The following is a 21761-nucleotide window of genomic DNA, read 5'->3' as shown; positions in this document are numbered from 1 at the left end:
AGGCTGAATACCCACTGTAATGTGTAGCTGCATGCATCAGTGAAAGGCTTTGGCCGGGGGGAGACAATAGGAGCCTGCTGCCTTTCCCCATTTTCTTTCCGGAGACGTGCCAACTGCTGGAGACCTTCCCCACTACCATCTCTCTCCTTCCAGGATTTTTTGCCACTGCTGACCTTTCACAGCAGCCAAGACACCTATGCTTCTAAAAATATCAGTGTAGACATGGGAGGGCCTGTTCAACAAGGGGTACCAGAATGGAATACTGCCTGGAATACCGTTTTCGAAGTAGCACTTAAATAGTGTAGCCATAGCCATAGAGAGCTGTGCAGAGTATATCTCCTAAGGTTATGTCATGTCCATACTCTTCTTGCCTAAGCAGTACCTCATTGTTTATGCTCCTGCTTATATCCATGCTAGCTGAGCGTGCACTGTCTACTCTACCTTCAACTGTAAATGTAGACATATCCTTAGTTGGTTTTGTCTGTGACTGGACTTGTATTTACATCATAGCTCCTCCCATAAATATTGTAAGGGATGCTTTTTGCTGCTTAACTACATGATCATTTTGAACTATCAAGCTGTGAAGCCTATTTTGAGAAGAAATCACTTGTCATCCTAGATGTAGGCTAGTATCACCTTGTGTAACTCTTTTTAATAGGCAATCTAATGTGATTTGATTACTACACACACTGTCTTGCTATTGATAGTATTGTTTCACTGACCAGCTCTTTGCTCTTTTCTTCCCTCTCTTGTCCTTCACTTTTATGTATGCTGCAACTCAGTGGTGTGGGTCGAAACTGGGGCTGGGCTTCTGCAGGCAGCAGCATCCTGGCTGAATTTGGTACTCTGCACATGGAATTTGTCCACCTCAGCTACCTAACTGGAGACCCTGTCTACTACAACAAGGTTAGTTTTGTGCCCAGAGTCTTGTATTGTAAGAAGACTCAGGGTTGTGTACTATGAATCTGATTAGAAATAACAGGGCCTGATTGATTACAATAGTGCTTTTTTTGGTAACAGACAAATTATTTCATTCTTTGCATTTATATTACAGAACACATAGCTTTCTATAGCAGAAGTTTATGAAGTCAAGACCTTTATTATTTGTACAGCTATTTAGAAAGGATACTCTTGACATATGTTTAAGTAAGTAGCCACTAATAGTGCCCATCTAGAAAAACTATTAAGATTGTTTAATGAAATTATGAAAAAATGTTGTTGAATAAGAAAGTCGAGGTTTAAACAGGTGTTGAAGGTAGATGAAAATTGTTTTTGTTGATCCTGTTTTGCTTCAATTTAGGTCATGCACATTCGAAAATTACTTCAAAAAATGGACCGTCCTAATGGACTTTATCCAAATTATTTGAACCCAAGGACTGGGCGCTGGGGCCAGCGTGAGTATTTTTATTTTATTTTTCATAATTAAATTTATCTTATACGTTCAGAATAATGAATTGGAAAGATTACTTTGAGTGTGGCCTGGACTCGATGACCTCATGAGGTCCCGTCCAGTCCTAGGATTCTATGATTCTGTGAGTCTAAGATTGTAAGAGTGAGAGATTCTAAACTGGAGGAGTAGAAAGAATACACAGCATCATCTTTATCGGAAGTTCAAAAGGAGTTCTAGCACTTGAAAGTTATTTAATCGAATTGTCTTTTATTTGTTACTGCTCTGTTGGTTATTTAGCTTTCTTGGTCTAGTATTACTGTACTTTTCGAAAGGCACTTCCCCTATTACCACTTGTGTCTCCCTCATTATGTTGGTCACCAAAGTCTTCCGTAATAATTATTAGGTTGAAAAGTGTTTCTTCAATTTTCTTGGACTTCCCCAAAAGTGAAAAGAGGTGTTTCACATTTCTGGGAGTAAGCTGGCAAATAATGTCGCCGTTTGTGGGAATACTTTTTAAACTTAATTATGAATTAACTGTATGGGTATGGTGGGGACTGTAGGACCTCTAATTTTTAGCCATCTGGTTTCTGTGCAGTGGCCTATGTGAAGTGAATTGGTTATCAGTTTAGTTTCTAAATGAGAGATGAGTGCATCATAAAAAAATCCTCACAAAAGACAATAAAATTGTACCTCTTGATGGCAATGCAGTCAGAGAGCCCAAGCACTGACTACGTTGTAGAGATGTACATGACTCCATGAGTTGATTCTTAAGGACACATTTGAAGCCGTTACTGTTGCTTTGGTACTGTGTTGGTTCTGTGGGCAGAGTTCCTTTGCTCCAACTCTTGTCAATCCAGTATCTTTCATTTTAAAAAAGCTGTCCTGTCTGTCTTGTCATTAAAGGATGGGTTCCGGTCCCATTTGAAGCAAATGGCAGATTTTAGTGGAGGCAGGGTTTAGCCCTAAATGATTAGTAGAATTTTCCAGTGCTTATAAATGAAGAAAATACAGTAGCCAATGAGTCAGAATATGAAGGGATTTGTCTACATTTATGATTAAGGCTAAATTCCACTGTAAATGAGTCAGAAGACTCCAGTGCCATCCAGTCAGTGTCTGCAGTCAAGTGCAGGCAAGCCAGGTAGAAGGGAAAGGAACTTAGGCAGGTGAGCATTTTAATGCATTTTTCCATTGCAATGTTTAAATGTACAGATGGTGCCCAATCCCTAGGTATCAGTTTTTCATTAATTTACTTATACTAGAAAAGATAATGGTATAATGGAGGCAGGGTTTTTCTGTTTTTATTCTTACATAAACAGTGGGGGGAGGAGCATTCAGACCTCTCCTGAAGGTTTCTAGGGCTGGCAGCCTTATTTCTTCACAGTAAGACACTTTTCTGTGCCGCTCCATGATGACTTCAGCAGGCACTATTGCAGTAAACAGACTAGCGGGATTTGGGCCCACGCAGCACTAGGACACTAGCAGCAGCTTTGCTTTATGTACTTCTGTTTCTCTTTGGACTTACCTATCAGTTTAAAATCACAATCACCTGTGGAAAATGATGCCAGTATTCAGTGTCATTGCCCTGTATTCATATCCATGAAAACAGAGGCTAAAATTGTATTGTTTCATGCAACGAAACAATTCACTCCTCATTTTCCCTCTGCCACACCCCAGGCAGGTCTTACTCTGCATGACTGGACTGGAGAGTGGTACTGTGCACCTCAAAGCTTGAATGTCAATGAGTGTGTCTTGTGTAAAACAAGAACAAGGGCAAACAAGGAATGGGATTTCTGAAATTTAGCTTTAGGTTTTTGTCACAGCTATAAATACAATTATATCTTTACCTGTTTTACTATAGCTGTTGCTCCTGCAACCTTGATATGTCCCCTCTCTCCAGCTAACTTTGAAGTTGGTGAAGCATCCCTGGAGATGGACCACCTCTTGCAAAACTATAATACAGTAGTCCTTTCTGTTGATGTACTCAGTGGCAAGGTGATGTGGTGCCATATTAGGGATATGTACTCCATTCATCTCTCCACCACAATTGCATAACCTTGTTGGTGTACATCAGTCAATGGTGTCCTGCACATTACTGAGATAATGTCCTAGAATAGCAGTAGATAATAAATAACCCTTCACACTTTCATGACATCCTCCAGTGTGGATTTTCCTGACACTGAAATGATTTCCCATTGACTGATGAGAATCCATCATTGCAAGTGCACATGGGAGCATGCTTCTCTGTTGCTAATGCAGCTCTTATTCTGGGGTCCCTAACCTGGAAGGCTGGGTCAGGTGTGGCGCGTAGATCCAGGAATATGGTCATCTGCATCCAAAAATCACTGCTTATCATTCTAAACCTCTGTTAAAATACAATGCCAATGTTCAGTGCTTGTGTTTTGGGCACAGGAGTGACATGCCATCATCTGCAGCTGCTCTATGAACTCCTCCAATAAATTTGCATTGTTTTTTACTGTGTCCCCCACTCCACAATCAGTCATCTATTAAATCATCATGTTCTCCCCTGCTGCGGTTCTTCGTGTGGCTCTGCAAATAGTTGAGGATTGTTCATCCTGTATTTGCAACTCTCATGACAATTGTGCAGAGTTCCTCAGGCTCCATGCTTCTGTCAGAGATGAAATGCCTCACGTGTTTATAAGATTTCTAAAAACGATGAAAAAGTATGGGATACGGATGGCACTGTGGAATGGAGAAAGTTGCTTAATGGGAACTTGCAGGCAACTTCATTTTTGCCTCACCATACAGTGCCCAAATTTCTCAAAACATGAGGGGGACATTCGACCTTTGAGGTGCACAGTATGGCTGTCCAGTCCAGTCATGGAGTGTATGGCCACTCAGCATACTCAGCTGTCTACCCATAGTGCACTGACCTGTGCAATGACACAAGTATTCCAGGTAAGAAAACACAGTACCGGTGCAAAGAACCAAGAATGCATGTGCAGGAGTGATATTCTAACTGGCAGTTTTGCAGTGATGTAAATTACATTGATCAGTTTGTAGTGTAGACGTGGCCTTAGACTTGAGGTGCATAGATAAACATCCCCTGACTTCCCAAAAATAGGTAACACATTAAAACTTTCTGCTTCGAACAATGTAGAAAATGCTGTAAAAAGTATGTGTTGTAGAAAGTTGTGGTGCAGTTAATTCTTATAATACTGCCAGATGTATTGCTGAACAGTATTATTTGTGTGTTAAACAAGTTAATTTTGAATCTGTTATTGTAGTATTGCAAAAAAAAAAAAAAGTAAACATTCAGGCTCTGGGTTTTCAGTTCAATTGAAATGTGTTAAAAGGCTAAAAAATGAAGTGTTTGCTTACTCTGTTTCAAAGATGTTAGCATTGGTGGTTAAGAGTGCATAATGTTTTCAGCACTTATGTGAAGTGTGCGTTTGAAAGAGTCTGTGTGTGAAGAAATTTCTAAAGATAAGATCTGGAATTTTTTTTATTGAGTTTCTTAAAATGCTACTTATACAGTAAACTCTTTCATATCCGGCAACCCTGGGAGTGGGAGGTTGCTGGATATTCAAATATTCTGGATAATAGAGAGGCATACCTAGCAATGCATAACACTAAAGAAGAACAAGATCAGATATTAAGAAACAAACGAATGGGCGCAGAGTGCTTTATATACCAACAACAGTAGTATTATACACTGTAAACTTATCCTGTACTTACAGTATTTGTATTTACTTTCATTATACTGCATTTATGGAAAACATAACTAAAATTTATTTATTGTTAAAATGCTAGTTCTTTCAGAGTTCCAGATGATAGAATGCTGGATATGAAAGAGTTTGCTGTAGCTGTATAGAGAATGAGAGTTCAGTGTTTTAGCTGTGACCATATAAAACAGTTTTTCTGAAGATTTATATCAGGGATCAGCAACGTTTCCGAGGCAGAGTGCCAAAATTTGAGCTTTTGACTTCTGTGTGTGATCTGAGTGCTGGAGATATTTTTTAAAGTCACTAACAGTCCTACTTACAACAGCTTCGTTAATAAGTAAATGAAGATGCAGAGCTTTACCATTTAAGTGGTGGTTGGTAGCATTAGGTGATCTTATGTTAATCCACACGCTTTGAGCAATTTCCCAGCTGCATGGGGGAGGAGGGGTGAGGCTGAGCTCCTGCCTCATGTGCCAATGCAAATCACCTTGTATACCACTCTTGGCTCCCATGTTGGGGGTTGCTGACCCCGGTCTAGATGAACTGTCCTATTGGCAGGGAGTGATTGATTATCTCTAATTTGAGATGCTCTGTTTTTCTAAATTGTGGCAATCAGCGGCAACTGTGTTAGAAAGAAATATGTCTGATTGGGAACGGAAAATTTATTCCCTCATCCATGCCTCATAACTTTTAAAGGAATGAAGTGTTTATATCCAGATTAAAATTATATTTCTTTATCTATTCTAATATTTTCTCTTATTTATGCAACCTAGCCCCTTATTGATTTTTTTCCTCTTCTGCTCTTTAGTAGTCAGCATCATTTCAAAAGCCCCTTGGTTTCTTATCTCTTTAATGGGTATTTAACTTTTTATGCAGATATATGAGCTACCAGGTTTCTTTTTAAATTAAAAGCCATCTTCAATATATTTGCCTATTTCCAATTTGCTATCTCTCTCTCACTGTGTCAAAATTTCTTTGTGTATGTCATTTGCAAACTTGGGAGCTGTGCAACTATTAATAATTGTCACAGAGACTTGGTGGAATAATACACGTGACTGGAATATTGGTATAGAGCGATACAGCTTGCTCAGGAAGCACAGACAGGAAGAAAAGGAGGTGTTGCCTTATATACAAATAGTGTATGCATTTGGACTGAGGTTGAGATGGACATAGGACGTAGGTTGGGAGTCTCATGTCATGGCAGAGATCTATTACAAACTGTCTAATTAGAAAGAAGAGGTGGATGAGAGCTTTTTAAAATAACTAACAAAATCACCCAAAATATGGGAGTTGGTGGTGATGGGGACTTAAACTATCCAGACGTGTTGAGAAAGTAACGCAACAGGACGAAGGCTATCTAAGTTTTTGTAATATATTGGAGACAATTTTTTATTTCAGAAGGTGGAAAAATCTGCTATGAGGGATGCTGTTCTAGATTTGATTTTGCGAAATAGGGCGGAAATAGTTGAGAATTTGAAAGTGGACAGCAACTTGGGTGAAAGTGATCATGAAATGATAGAACAAAACAGCAGTCATGTACTTTAAAGACTAGCAAAATAATTTTATTAATCTTTTAAGTGCTACAAGACTGCTGTTTTGTTAGAATACAGACTAACAGGGCTACGACTCTGTTTCTATGAAATGGTGGAGTTCGTGATTCTAAGCCTAGGAGTCGTAGGAGCGAGAACAGCAAAATAAAGACAATGGGTTTCAAGAAGGCAGACTTCAGGAAACTCAGGAAGTTGATAGGTAAGATCCCATGCATTGTGAGTATAAGAGCAAAAATAGTTGAAGACTGTTAGCAGTTTTTTTTCAAAATGACGTTCTTAAGGGCACAAGAGCCAACTTTTCCATTGAGTAGGAAAGATAGGAAGTGTGGCAAGAGACCACCATGGCTTAACCAGGAGATCTTTAATCTACAAATCAAAAAAGACTCCTACAAAAAAGTGGAAACTAGGTTAAAGGATAAATGTAAACAAACAAAAGTACGTAGGGGCAAAATTAGAAAAGATCAAGACATAAAACAGATTGCTAGCTAGAAACAGCAAGGGTAACAAGAAGGCATACTATAAATGCATTAAAAGCAAAACAAAAACCAAGGCCTGTTACTCAATAAAGAGGGAAAAACAAAAACCAGAAATGTAGAAATGGCAGAGGTGCTTAATGATTTCTTTGTTTTGGTTTTCATCAGTATTGGTTGGTGATAGGATAGTGAATGCCAGTGAAAAACAGGGTATGATCAGAAGCTAAAAGCAAACTAAAAATTACTTTGACAATTTAGATATCCCTGAGTCACCAGGATGAAATGTATCCTAGGCTATGTCTACACTAGAGCAAAAAGTCAGTTTTAAGGGAGTTAGGTAGATTTTATAATGTACTTGTCTTCACTACAAATATCATTAGGTCAATTTTAAGGGGTCATAAAGTCAACTTTTCTACTCCAGGTTTTTCATGAGGAGAAAAGACAAATCAAATTTACAAAGTTGACTTAATGCTAGTGTAGATACATCATTATTTGAGTTTATTGACCTTCAGAAGCATCCCAATGTGTCCATTCTGACCATCACTTTCACCTCTGCTGCTCTCCAGGTGAGCAGGAATCAGCCTGGGCTCTCTGGTTGCTATGTCAACTTCACCCCCGCCCAGCCGCTGCACCATGCAGCTGCTGGTCTCTATGTCTGTCATGTGGCTGCTGGGTAAAAATGAAATTAATCAAAATAACACTATCAAAAGGAAGCACTTCAACAATACCAAAGTGGTGTGCAAATGCATTTGGCAGTTTGTTTTCAATGGGAGTGGGAAATGAGGGCAGCGCACTCTGGGATGATGATTTCAAACACCCATAACCACTGATGGCACATTTTTTTCCCATAACACAGTGGCACAGAAACCCAGAATGCAACGGGGATGCAGGAACTGTGGGATAGGTACCCAAAATGCACTGCTGACACAGTCGAACTTAGCAAAGGTAGTGGGGACACACTATGTCGACTTTCTAAACCATCAGTCCTGGCCCATCTGCCTTAGGCATAACAGTATTGGGAAAATGAATGAAGATGGTCAAAGGCTTCTCGAATTCAGCTCTCAGAATCAGCTGTGCATCACTAATACTTTAACTTGAAAGAGTGTCACAAGGTTTCATGGCGACCTCCCTGCTCCAAACCAGTCACAGGCATCAACTTGACCTTGGACTGGTACGCAGGAAACATCTCAAGTCTCTCAAAATACACGCACATATCACAGCACAGATTGTGACACTGATCACTCCTTGATCACAGAGTGAAAATTGTCCCAAAGAAACTGTATGACAAAGGAATGCAATAAGCCAAAAATCAATGCCTTCAGTACCAGAGATATGCTGAAATGCTGTCTTCACAGATGATCTCACTTGCAAAGTGGAACACAAAGGTGATCAACAAACTGTTGATGAAACGTGGTCCATGCTGAGAGATGCAATACACAAATGTGCCAAATCTGCCTTTGGAACATGTAAATTGTCTAACAAAGACTGGATTGATGAAAATGCTGACATTCTTAGGCCTCTTCTTGAAGAAGAATACAAGGAACATCTGAATAACGTAAAGAACCCATCTTAAAGCATAAGAGGTTAATTTCTTCAGGCAGTGTGTGAACAACTGTTGGGCCAATCTCTGTTCTAATATCCAAAAGGCGTCTGATTTGGGTGATCTGAAAACCATATATGATGAACTGAAGAAAGCACTCAGACCACACGTTAAAGTCACCCCACTGAAACCTTGAAATATGAGTAGGTGGTCACAGACAAAAAGCTGAAGATGTCCAGGTGGGTGGAACACTAATCAAGTCTTTATTCCCATGCGCCTACAATACAATCTGAACTTGACAAGTTCATCCTTAGTCTTCCAGAAATTTCTGAGCTAGATGCAGAGCCTACGGTGGAGGAACTTTCTCAATTTCTTGATGCTCACTCCAGTGGAAAAGCACCAGGAAATGACAAAATCCCAGCTGAAGTCCTGAAGGCAAACAAGGCTGTGGTCTTCCCCTTCCTCTATGATTATTCCTAAAATGTTGGAGTGCAGGTGATGTCCCACATGGCATGAAGGATGCAAACATCATCACTCTATAAAAACAAAGGTGACCAGGGTGACTGCAACAACTACAGAGGCATCTTGTTACTGGAACAACTGGAAAAACTCGCAGATCAAGTCTATCCAGAAACACAGTGTGGCTTAAGGGCTGGCAGGTCAACAATGGACATGATTTTTCACTTGGACAACTACAGGAAAAATGCAGAGAACAGGGAAAGCCATTATTCGTAACATTTATGGGCTTAACAAAGGCGTTTGACACAGTCAGTAGGTCAGGACTATACAGAGTATTAACCAAGATTGGCTGCCCACTGACCCTACTCATGATCATAACATCCTTCCATGAAAACATGAAAGCAGCAGTGCTATCTGCTGTACATTGGAACCATTTGCAATGAACAGTGGAGTCGAACAAGGGTGTGTTCTTCCCTCTATCTGCTTCGGCATATTCTTCTCAGTTGTACTAAATTACGATTTCAAAACTCACGTAGCAATGTATTTCTGACACAAGATTAGATGGTTCTGTCTACCACCTGGCAAGACTCAAGGCCAAAACTAAGGTCAAGAAAGTCTTCATTAGGCAACTCCTCTTCGCAGCTGATGCAGGTCTTGTTGCTCATAATGGACACGCTGCAGTCACTGGTTGTTTCTCTATCCAGAGCTTGCAAGTTGTTTTCCCTTGACATAAACATGAAGAAAACTGTTATATTCACTCAAGGTATACCTCAGTGACCCAGTGTCATTCTGGTTATCAGACCATTAGATGTGGTTCAACAATCCTGTTACCTTAGATCTACTGTCACCACAAACCTATCCATGGACGAAGAACTGAACATCAGAATAGGGAAGGCCACTACTATTTTTGGCAGACTTACAAAATGAACATGGAACAATCCTAGACTGACAGTGTAAACAAAGATCCTAATCTACTAGGCATGTGTATTGAGTAGTCTGCTATATGGTTCTGAGGCATGGACCACCTACTTGAACCAGGAGAAAAAAATTGAACAGCTTCCATCTTCGCTGCCTCTGCAGAATTATGAATATCAACTGTCAAGATCTGGCCTACCCAGCCTCATAGCAGTCCTCAACAGCAGAAGACTGTGTTCGCTTGGTCATGGGTGATGAACATCTTCCCAAAGAAATCCTCTTTGGTGAACTGTCATGAAGGTTGAGAACAAGAGGAAGACCAAAGTTAAGATTCAAGGATACATGCAAAAACGCCATGGAAAAAAAAAATTCAACATCGATCCAAAATCCTGGGAATCTACATTATCAGATCGAAATACCTGGCAACGACTGCTATGACAGGGCACATCATGCTTCGATAGTATATGTGCAAGCCACACAAAATAACTTTGTCTTAGAATGAAAAGCTCTCAGACTCAAGAATTTGGAAGTAGATTGACATGCGGTTATTGCATTCGATTGGGCAATCCAATATTGGACGGATAAGCCACAAGAGAAGCTGTAGACTCAAACACTGCCCATAGATCCTCACTGCCGCTGCTAGCCACCGTCTCTCGAAACAAAAAGAGGCCATATAATAGAAATGATCTGGACAAACTTAAGTAATAGGATGAAATTCAATAAGGAGAAATACAAAGTACCCTAGTTAGGAAGGAACAATCAGTTCTTCTTTGAATGGTTCCCATGAGTTCTCCATATCAGGTGCTGGGCTTGTCCCAGTGCCACAGAATGGAGAACTTTCCAGAGCTGTAATCAGCCAGACTGCACACGTACAGCTGCCATCCCTCACTGCTTGCGCTCTTTTTGTGATGTGCATGGTTTGGCTTCCGCTAGTTTCTCTCCGTCTGCCTCAGACTGCAGGTGGAATGTCTCCTCTCCTCTACTCACTGGGATTCTTTAGAGTGAGACTGTCTCAAGAACCTTTGTACATAGTTGATCGATTAGTTTAGTTGTTTTTTGCTGCCTCCTGTTTTAAGAAAAAATGAGAGAGAGAGATATGTGTTATCAGTTCAAGTTGTGGTTCATAGTTAAAAGTTATCTATATATTGATAAGTTTTCATTTAGATGGGCACGCCTCCTATATCAAATGCCTCGGCGAAGCTCATGTGCCCCAGAAATGTGCACATTGCTCAAAACTCATAGCAGGAGTCTGCCATGATTGAAAGATGCAGCTTTGAAAGCTGCTTTTTGATAAAGCCCTCCAGTTTTCATCATCACGGGCTGCGGCTTCCACTTGGGCTCATTCACATAAAAGGCAAGTGTCCTCAGCCGTAGAGATCTCACCAAATAAAGTCCACGTGTCTCCCACCAGGTCGCTGCCAGCGCTCACACAGAGTGGATCCAGAGGCTCAGATAAGCCCCACAAGAACAGCCCTGTGTCAACTGTGCCAAAGTCGGCCTTAACCATGAAAGCAGCAACAAAATCTGCCGCAGCACAGTTCCCGGAACCATTGGCCTCAGTCAGTGTTGGTGCCAGCAGCCCTGGTGCACAAGGCACCAGTTGAGTTGCCTCTGCTGAGATGGTTGTTAACACCAGGCTATGGCACCAGCCCGAGATTCCGACCTGACACTGGCACCCAAAGATAGGATGCAGAGGAATAGGCCACCAAAACCTCTGGCACCAAAAGACTCGGAATCAAGACAGTCCATTCAGAGAGAGATAGCAACAAAGGGACCAGCGCCGTGGACGGCACCAAGAGATGCGACATCAGGAATGGCACTGAGAGAGTTGGTAAGAAGGGAGCTGGCGCAGAGACAGTCTATGCCAGAACCAGTGCTGAGATCTACTGCATCTCCTCACAGAGAACGGTGCAAAGGTCCTGTGAAAACTAAGCATTGTAGTCCTTCCCTGCATTTACTGTCTTTAACCTTCTCTCCAGCACCTTTGTTATCCCCACAAAAGCAATCATTTACACCGCCTTGGGACAAGTCACATCATTCTTCTCCTCAAAGGCTACCCTCACGATTTCTAAGCCCAGTGAGATCTCACACTCATTACCACCATCCCATTTCAACTTCTTCACCTAGACCTCCCTATGAGCACTCAAAATCCCCTCACTCTCCCCACTTATCTTCAAGGTACTATTATAGAACATCACAACATGGCCAATCCTCATCCCCTCCCAGATCATATCATTATAGACACTGTCATCACTCCTATTCAACATATTATTCATCTTACTGGAATGAATCACCTTTTAGAGGAGACACACACTACAATTCTCTTTCTTCCTGGCATTCACCTATTCCTCTGCCATCATTTTCTACCCACCAACATACTCCCCCTCAGCAACACTCTGAGCTGGAGGAGGGACAGGTAATGGACAAAGTTGCCATACCTCTAGACGAGGCTGTACTGGAGGTTGCCGAGGATATGTGGCAAACCCCACCGTCCATACCACTTTGCAACAAGCAAATGGATAAGCAGTACTTTGTTCCTCCTAAGTGGACGGAGTGTTTATTTATTCATCCACAGCCTAATTTACTTGTGGTTGGCTCTGCTCACCACAGATTAAAAACACCTCACTTTTAAGACACCATTGCCCAACAGGGACTCAAAGAGGCTGAACCTTTTTGGCAGGAAAGTCTGCTCTTTTGCCAGCCTTTTATTCCATATAGCTAGCTACTCAGCCCATCTATCTAATCACAATTTTGACAGTTACTCCAAATTGGCACCTTTAATGAATTATCTGCTGGAGTCAAAATTACCTATTCTAAAGTCTGTTGTACAGGAGGGATATACGTTGGCTAGATCAGCCATTCAAATCACGTTGGATATAGTCGATATGGCCGCATGTGCCACTGCCACAGCTGTGGTTATGAGATGCGCCTCCTGTTTACAGTCGGCAGGGGTGCCAAAGGAGCTCCAAACCAACGTGGAGGGTCTTCCTTTTGATAGGTTTAGACTGTTCACTGAAAGGACTGATTTAGTCCTTCATTCAAGTAAAGACACACACACAGTTTTCCACACTTTTGGTACATACACGCCTCCCTACCTCACGCCAGTTTACTCTGTACCACTCCCAGTACTTCCAGACCTCCTATCCTAAAACCGAGGATCTCTGCTTCATCCTCTAACGTAGGCCTTCCACCTCATGGCATGGCTTCTAGTTGGATCAATGCATCCGAACATTTTTGTTCCAACCAAGTTAAAGGGAAACTTGAAAAACTACCAAAGTAAATGATCTCTCCAAAAGACGTAGGTTTGCTTCATGGTGCTCCGCACATGAGCAGGAACCACAATCGGCTCCTTTGCACTTAATTCTAGACTACATTCTACACCTTAAGGACTCAAGCTTGGCACTAGCCTCACTCAGGATGCACCTCATGGCCATTACTGCCTTCCTTCAACCCATAGAAGGATTCTCAGTATTTGCACATCCTACCACTAAGAGATTCCTTAAAGGCCTTGTGAATTTGCATCCTCCTCCTCGTCCAGTTCCTCCTCAGTAAGATTTGGAACTAGTTCTTCATGCTTTTATGGCACCACCATTTGAATCATTAGCAACAGTACCTTTACAAATCATGACAGTGAAGGTGGTTTTTCTCCTTGCTGTTACCTCAGCACACAGAGTCGGTGAACTTTCGGCTCTTGTGGCAGTACCCCCTTACACGATTTTCAATAAAACGGGTTATTCTCAGACATCACCTGATCTTCATCCCTAAAGTGTGCTCGGACTTTCAAATAAATGAACCCATTATTTTATCATTGTTTTACCCTAAACCACATGCCTCTCCTCTAGAAGTGTCACTGCACACCTGGGATGTCTTTTTATGTTAACAGAACTAAATCATTCCAAAAAACTGGTAGACTTCTTGTGTCTCTCATTTGTTGGTGCAAGGGTGAGCCTTTATCAGCCCAACAAGTAGCAAAATTATACTACAGTGCCAATCCTCCAAGGGAATACCGCTCCCAAGTACCACTGAGAGCACACTCCACAAGGGCTGTAGCAGCATCAGTGGCCTTTCTTCGTGGTTTTCCATTACACGACATTTGCAGAGCGGATACATTCATGAAACATTATGCAATCCAACACCAATGGATCAGGAAAGCCTCTCTTGCATCAGCGGTCCTATCATCTGGTGACAAACCATGACTCCTGCCCTCCTTGTGTTATTAGTGGTACTGCTACACAGTCACCTGATGTGAAGCACCCATGGGGGACCACTCAAAGAAGAAAGCAAAGTTACTCACCTTGGTGCAGTAACTGTTGTTCTTCGAGATGTGTCCCCATGGGTACTCCACAACCTGCCCTCCTCCCCACTCTGGAGTCTCTCTCTTTCATGTCTCTCAGAGTCCAGGGCAATTTCAAGAAGCTGGTGAGTGCCGGACTGTGCATAGTCACAAAGAGAGTGCAAACAGTGAGGGACGGCAGCTGTGCATGCGCGGTTTGGCTGACTACAGCTCTGGAAAGTTCTCCATTCTGTGGTGCCAGGATGAGCCCAGCACCTGATTTGGAGCATCCATGGGGACACATCTTGAAGAAAGATCGTTACTGCACCAAGGTGAGTCCCTTAGCTTTGCACACATACAACATGGGAAATGGCTGCCTGGGAAGGAGTATGATCGAAAGAGATTTGGGGGTCATAGTGGGCCACAAACTAATAGGAGTCAATAGTGTAAAACTGTTGCAAAAGAAGAAATCATTCTGGGATGTATTACCTGGAGTGTTGTAAGCAAAACACGAGTGATTCTTCCACTCTGCTCTGCGCTGGTTAATCCTCAACTGGAGCATTGTGTCCTGTTCTAGGCGCAATATTTTAGGAAAAACTCCAGAGAAGAGTTTGGGTTTGTTTAATGTAGACAAGAGAAGACTCAGAGGAAACACAATGATAGTTTCAAGTGCACAAACATCTGTCACAAGGAGGACTGAGGTAAATTGTTCTCCTTAGCCTCCAATGATAGGACAAGAAGCAATGAGTTTAAATTGCAGGAAGGGAGGTTTAGGTTTGGAATTAGGAAGAACTTCCCTTACTCTGAGGGTGGCTATGCACTAGAATGAATTGCCCGGAGAGGTTGTGTAATCTGTCTTCAGATACTTTTAAGAACAGATTGTACGGACACCTGTCAGTGATGATCTAGATGGGGCTTTATCCTGCCATTAGTGTAGGTGACTGGACTTGATTACCTCTTGAGGTCCCTGCCTGTCCTATGATTTTATAATTATTAATTTCTTTTCCCAAGACACTAATGTATTGTAGATGACATGTAAAATCCAATTTGGCCTTTAAAGATGCCACAAAGCTCCTTCCGTGAAAAAGAGATATATATGTCAAAATTGAGTATTTACATTTTTTCTGTATGGAATTCAAATCATATTAAATAATTAATTTAATAGTGATGTAGTGGTGGTATCCTGCTCCTATCCAGATACGACTATTATTTCAGAGATGGGTTAAGTGATCCTGTTTATCTGAAAAGTATCTTGGGAGAAAATGTGTAAAAATCAAGGTTTATGGTGAAGCAAGGGAACCACCTACCAGAGAAGGGGTTAAGGAGAGCCTTTGGGTTCACTAGACCCATCCCAGTATGTCATCAGCCAGTGCCAGGCCAGGAACGAGGATAAAAGAAGAGCACCTGGCTCAGTTCAGGGCTGGCAGGGGAGAGGATTACCACTTGGCCAGTATTTGACTGGCCTGATCATTTATTTTTATGAATTTACCAACAAAATAATTTAATTTAATGGGGGCATTTTTTTTTTAACGCTGGTCTAAAGAATTGCATTCTCACAACACACTAAAGCTATGTCTGCACTTAAGAAGAACTTTGAAATCGCCATGCTAATGGCCAAATCGGAGAATACTAATGAGGCGCCGAAATGAATATTCAGTGCCTAATTAGCATGCCGCTGGCTGCAGCACTTCAAAAGTGCCGCGTTTCACTCACGCGTGACTCGTCCACATGGGCCTCCTTTTCAAAAGGACCCTGCGAACATCAAAATCCCCTTATTCCTATATTCATTTCAGCACCTCACTAGTATTCTCCAATTTGGCCATTAGTGTGACCATTTTGAAGTTTTTCCTAAGTGTAGACATGGCCTAAGATATATAATGTTAAAAGGTTTTGTGGCTAGCTAAAAGTGCTGCAGGGTTCCCATTTCCTTAGTTTAAGCAATAACAGATCAAAACTGTTAAATACAACAGCGTAATGCCCACCAACATGCAAGCGCGCCACCCATGTGTGTGAGAGAGGGTTTGAGTCATGTGAGAGTGAGGAGGTATGTATTGTTAGTCCTACCCATGTGTTTTATGCCTCTGGATACAGGTTGTACCTTCCTGGTGCAGCACCCTCAGGATATCAGTACTTCCAGATGAGGGATTTTGCCAGACCAGGGGAAGTTAATGCCCCTGTCTCTGTCCACCCCTTGCCCCCAGCTGAGCCAGGGCTTGCCACCATAGCTGGCCTCTTGGCCCCAGCCCCATGTGGGGCTGCTGGGGGATACCTGTGCTCTAAACTTGCACCCCCCGCCCCCATGGGGAACCGCTGGAGGAAGCCAGCCCTCTGGCTCAGGTACCCTGCGGGCAGCTGCCAGGGGATGCCCCCTCCAGCTCGGCCTCACTGCCCCCCTGTGGGTCTGCCAGCTGTTTGCCTTCCAGACCAGAGAGTGCCATTTTTGGGAGGTGCAACATAAGAACAGCCATATTGGGTCAGGCCATGGGTCCAGCCAGCCGAGTATCCTGTCTTCCAACAATGGCCAATGACAAGTGCCCCAGAGAGAATGAACAGAACAGGTAATTACAAGTGATCAATCCCCTGTCGCCCATATCCAGCCTCTTGCAAACAGAAGCTAGGGACACCGTCCATGCCCATCCTGGCTAATAGCCATTGATGGACCTATCCCCATGGATTTATCTAGTTGTTTTTAAACTCTGCTATAGTCTTGGTCCCCACGACATTCTCTGGCAAGGAGTTCCACAGGTTAACTGTGTGTTGTGTGGAAAAAGTATTTCCTATTTTTTGTTTTAAACCTCCTGCCTATTAGTTTCATTTGGTGGCCCCCTCGTTCTTGTGTTGTGAGAAGGAGTAAATAACAATCCTTTATTTTCTCCACACCAATCATGATTTTATATACCTCTATCATATCCCCCCTTAATCATCTTTTTTTCCAAGCTAAAAAGTCCCAGTTTTATTAATCTCTCCTCATATGGCAGGCGTTCCCTACCCTTAATCATTTTTATTGCCCTTTTTTGAACCTTTTCCAATTCCAGTATATCTCTTTTGAGATGGAGCAACCTCATCCATACAGAGTATTCCAGATGTAGATGTACTATGGATTATATAAAGGTAATATGACATTTTATGTCTTGTTATCTATTCCTTTCTTAATGATTCCCAACATTTTGTTGGCTTTTTTGACTGCCACTCCACACTGAGTGGATGTCTTTGGAGAACTATCCACAATGACTCTAAGATCTCTCTCTTGAGTGGTAACAACTTAGTCAGACCCTGTCATTTTATATGTACAGTTGGGATTATATTTTACAAAGTGCATTACTTTGCATTTATCAGCATTGAATTTCATCTGCCATTTTGCTGCCCAATCACCCAATTTATTAAGATCCTTTTGTAGCTCTTCACAGTAGCTTGGGACTTAACTATTTGGAGTAGTTTTGTGTTATCTATAAATTTTGCCACCTCACCCATTTATCCCTTTTTCCAGATCATTTATAAATATGTTGAATAGGACTGATCTCAGTACAGACCCCTGGGGGACACCAGTATTCACCTCTCTCCATTCTGAAAACTAACCATTTATTCCTACCCTTTGTTTCCAATCTTTTTAACCAGTTACCAGTCCAAGAGAGGATCTCCCCTCTTATCCCATGACAGTTAACTTTGCTTAAGAGCCTTTGGTGAGGGTTCTTGTCAAAAGCTTTCTGGCAGCACTATATCCACAGGACGACCCCCCTTGTCCACATGCTTGTTGACCCTTTCGAAAAATTCCAATAGGTTGGTGAGGCATGACTTCCCTTTACAAAAACTGCGTTAACTCTTCCCCAACACATTATGTTCGTCAATGTGTCTGTCAATTCTGTCCTCTACTAAATTTCAACCAGTTTGCCTGGTACTGAAGTCAGACTGACTGGCCTGTAGTTGCCAGGATCACCTCTTGAGCTCTTTTTAAAGATTGGTGTCACATTAGCTATCCTCCAGTCATCTGGAGCAGAAGCTGATTTAAATGACAGGTTACAAACTACAGTTAATAGTTCTGCAATTTCCTTTAGAACTCTTGGGTGAATAACTGCAGGTCCTGTGACTTATTACTGTTTAGTTTATGAGTTTGTTCCAAAACTACTTCTAATGGCACCTCAATTTGAAACAGTTGATTAGATTTGTTACCTGAAAAAAATGGCTCAGGTTTGGGAATGTCCCTCACATCCTGAGCCGTGAAAACTGATGCACAGAAATCATTTAATTTCTCTGCAGTGTCCTTACCATGCTCAAGTACTCGTTTAGCATCTTGATCATCCAGTGGCCCTATTGGTTGTTTAGCGGGCTTCCTGCTCCTAATGTACTTTAAAAAAAAAAAATTGCTGTTACTTTTTGCCTCTCTGGCTAGCTGTTCTTCACATTCTTTTTTGGCCTCCCTAATTATATTTTACATGTCACTTGGCAGAGTTTATGTTCCTTTCCATTTTCCTCACTAGGATTTAATTTCCATATTTTAAAGGATGCCTTTTTGTCTCTCACTACCTCTTTTACTTCATTGTTTAACCATTGTGGCACTTGTATGGTTCTCTTACTGAGTTTCCTGAGTTGGGGTATACATTTAAGTTGAGCTTCTATTATGGTGTCTTTAAAAAAGTATCCATGCAGCTTGCAGGGATTTCACTTAAGGTACTGTATCTTTTAATTTCCTTCTAACTAACTTCCTCATTTTTGTGTAATCCCCCTTTCTGAAATTAAATACTGCAGTCTTGGGCCTCTGTAGTGTTTCCCCAGCCACAGGAATGTTAAATTGAATGATATTATGGTCACTATTACCAGGAGGTCCAGAAATATTCACCTCTTGGACCAGATACTGTGCTCCACTTAGGACTAAATCAAGAATCACCTCTCCTCTTGTGGTTTCCAGGACTAGCTTTTCCAAGAAGCAGTCATTTAAGGTGTCAAGAAACTTCACCTCAGCTGCCCGTCCTGAGGTGACATGTACACAGTCTGTATGTGGACAGTTGCAATCTCCCATTATTGTTAGGTTATTTATTTTGATAGCCTCCCTAATCTCCCTGAGCATTTCACGGCCACTATCACCATCCTGGTCAGATGGGCAGTAATATAATCCTACCATTATATTCTTCTTATTCAGACATGGGATTACTATCCAGAGAGATTCTGTGGTACAGTTTGGGTCATTTATGATTTTTACTTCATTTGATTTCACACTTTCTTTAATATATAGTGCCACCCCACCCCCAGCATGGCCTGTTCTGTCCTTCTGATGAATTTTTTACCCTGGTATTACTGTGTCGCACTGATTATCCTCATTCCACCAAGTTTGTCATACCCATTATATTGATATCTTCATTTAATATGAGGCACTCTAGCTAACCCATCTTATTATTTACACTTCATCGCAACCTGTCCTGTAAATGACACTTGAAGTGAAGTTGCAGAGTGGTCTTGAGTTTGGGTTCTGGTAGGCTTGCCTTGTGGGTGTTTTTTGTTTAATTTCTTATTTCGAAGGTGGTAACCCTAACAAGTGAAGAAGCAGGAGCTAGTTGCCCCTCTGCCTAAATAGATAGAGCAGCAGCCTGCCAGCCAGCTAGCCGTCCTAGTTTCCCAGTCAAGGAGGAACTCCCAGCAGTGGAAGTAGTTGAGTGAGTGAATTTCAGAGATATTATGGGATTGCAGCTGCCCCACCTGAGGGAGTCTGGGACTTTAAGAAGGCACAATCTGGACTCAAGATGCAATCCTGTTGGAAGCAAGTCTTTCAGCAGTTTAACCTAGAGGGACAATGCACCAAAGTGAACAGACTAATGGACTGCTTGGAAGTAACCCAAGGCAGCAGATTCTTACTCTCTGCGGGAAGGACATTAACCCTGCTGTTCAAAATTTGAACATACACAAGGGCGTGGGTTGGGACTCTTGGGAGAGGGAAGGCCTTAAAGACTGAGGCCACTCAGGAAGCCCGGGCTTGAGAACTAGGTGATCTAACCACTAGGTCACACTGCCACCCAAATCCCATAACAAATGGTAACTCTGCAATAACTATGTCATACACTGGATTCTCTAGTTTAAAGACACACTTAGGGCAAGGAGTTGCTATTACTTAAGTCTGCTTCTGCATTTGCGCCCCCCCCCCCCCCCCGTTGGAGGTGGTATGGTAATGAGGCAATTCGAAGCAGGCTAATAAGGTGCTAACATGCATATTAAGCACCTCATTAGCATAATAGCGGCAGGGCAGATTTCAAAGTGCAGGCTTTGAACTGCAGATTTGACAGTGGAGAACTAGATCAGAGTAAAGGAATGGCGAAGTGGGGCGCTTATGCTGCCAATCTGCAATTCAAAGTCTGCACTTCAAAAGTTGTGCAGCCACCATTATGCTAATGAGGCACTGAATATGCACATTAGCACCTCACTAACCTGCTTGGAATTGCCTCATTACTATGCCACCTCCGATGAGAGAGGGCGAGTGTAGAAGCAGCCTTAGTTATCAGTCTGTTTCAGGTGTTTATGTTCATGCACAGGGTTGGTTGGCTGATATGTGTATTGCCTGCAATCAAGCCTGCTGAGTAGGGGTGGTGGGAGGGCTCGGCATTTTAAAGGGGCTTGGAGCTTTGAAATGTGCAGTAGTGCATGGGTGAGGGGACGGCAGTGCTGCAGTCTGAGGGATGCTAAGGGCTGACTGCCCTGAGCCCCACCCCTTTCCTCCCTTGGTCCCATCCCTTCTCGGGGTACACAGCCAGACTTGCTTCTTCCTACCTTGCCATGGCACCCATGGTGGACGCTGCTCGAGCCCTGGTTGGGCTGCCAGGGCTGGCCCCAGCCCCAGACTGCTCCACCTGGGCTGCTGGAGGCTGGCCCTAGCTGTGCAGCCGCTGGCTCTGGCCCTGGCCTCAGCCTGGGCCTTGTGGACTCTGGCTCTAGCTAGGCTGCTGGCCCCTAGCCCCATGGATCCCTGAGCTTCTCAATGCCAGCCCAAGCCCCATGGACACCACTCTGGCCCTGGCTGCAGGACTCTCTGGTCCTGGAACATCTGTGTCCTGCCAGACTGTGGATGTTGCGGGATGAGAGAGTGCCAGATTTGGGAGGTGCAACCTCTAGTAACTAATAGCCAATATAGGTTGTTATCCACTATTATTTATTTTATGGTGATGCTTGGTGGCCTCAACCAAGATCAGAACTTTATATGCTAGTCAAGATACACGTACAGAGGACGGACAGTCTTTTCTAGAAAGAGGTCGCAGTCCTTTAACATGAGGTGTACAAGGAGTGGAACACAGAGGTATGGAGCTGAAGATCACATAGCAAGTCAGTGACTGAGCTGAGAAAAGAACCCAGGCTTCCTAAGTCTGCGTCAGGTGCCCTATCCACTAGTCCACATTGTCTGTCTGAAAACTAGATGCAAAAAGGGGGTGAGAAAAATACTTTGCTAGAAAGCACAGGAATGTTAGGACTGAAAAATTGTAAATTCTATGCCTGGTTCTGGA

At 42.6% G+C, this 21761-nt stretch overlaps 1 protein-coding gene across 1 annotated transcript in view; it reads left to right on the top strand.

Annotated features, from left to right (window-relative positions):
• The window catches only part of MAN1A2 (mannosidase alpha class 1A member 2), a 266972-nt gene that overhangs the window by 187609 nt on the left and 57602 nt on the right, over nucleotides 1-21761 (top strand). The window contains exons 7-8 of the mRNA XM_075001072.1: nucleotides 783-906; nucleotides 1301-1394. Of these exons, the coding sequence (XP_074857173.1) occupies nucleotides 783-906; nucleotides 1301-1394 (218 nt within the window). The remainder of the gene's footprint in view (nucleotides 1-782; nucleotides 907-1300; nucleotides 1395-21761) is intronic.

This window comes from Carettochelys insculpta, chromosome 1 (genome assembly GCF_033958435.1).
Source record: "Carettochelys insculpta isolate YL-2023 chromosome 1, ASM3395843v1, whole genome shotgun sequence".
NCBI lineage: Eukaryota > Metazoa > Chordata > Testudines > Carettochelyidae > Carettochelys > Carettochelys insculpta.
The sequence above is the reverse complement of the archived record's forward strand: the minus strand, read 5'-3'. Positions and strand labels throughout refer to the sequence as shown.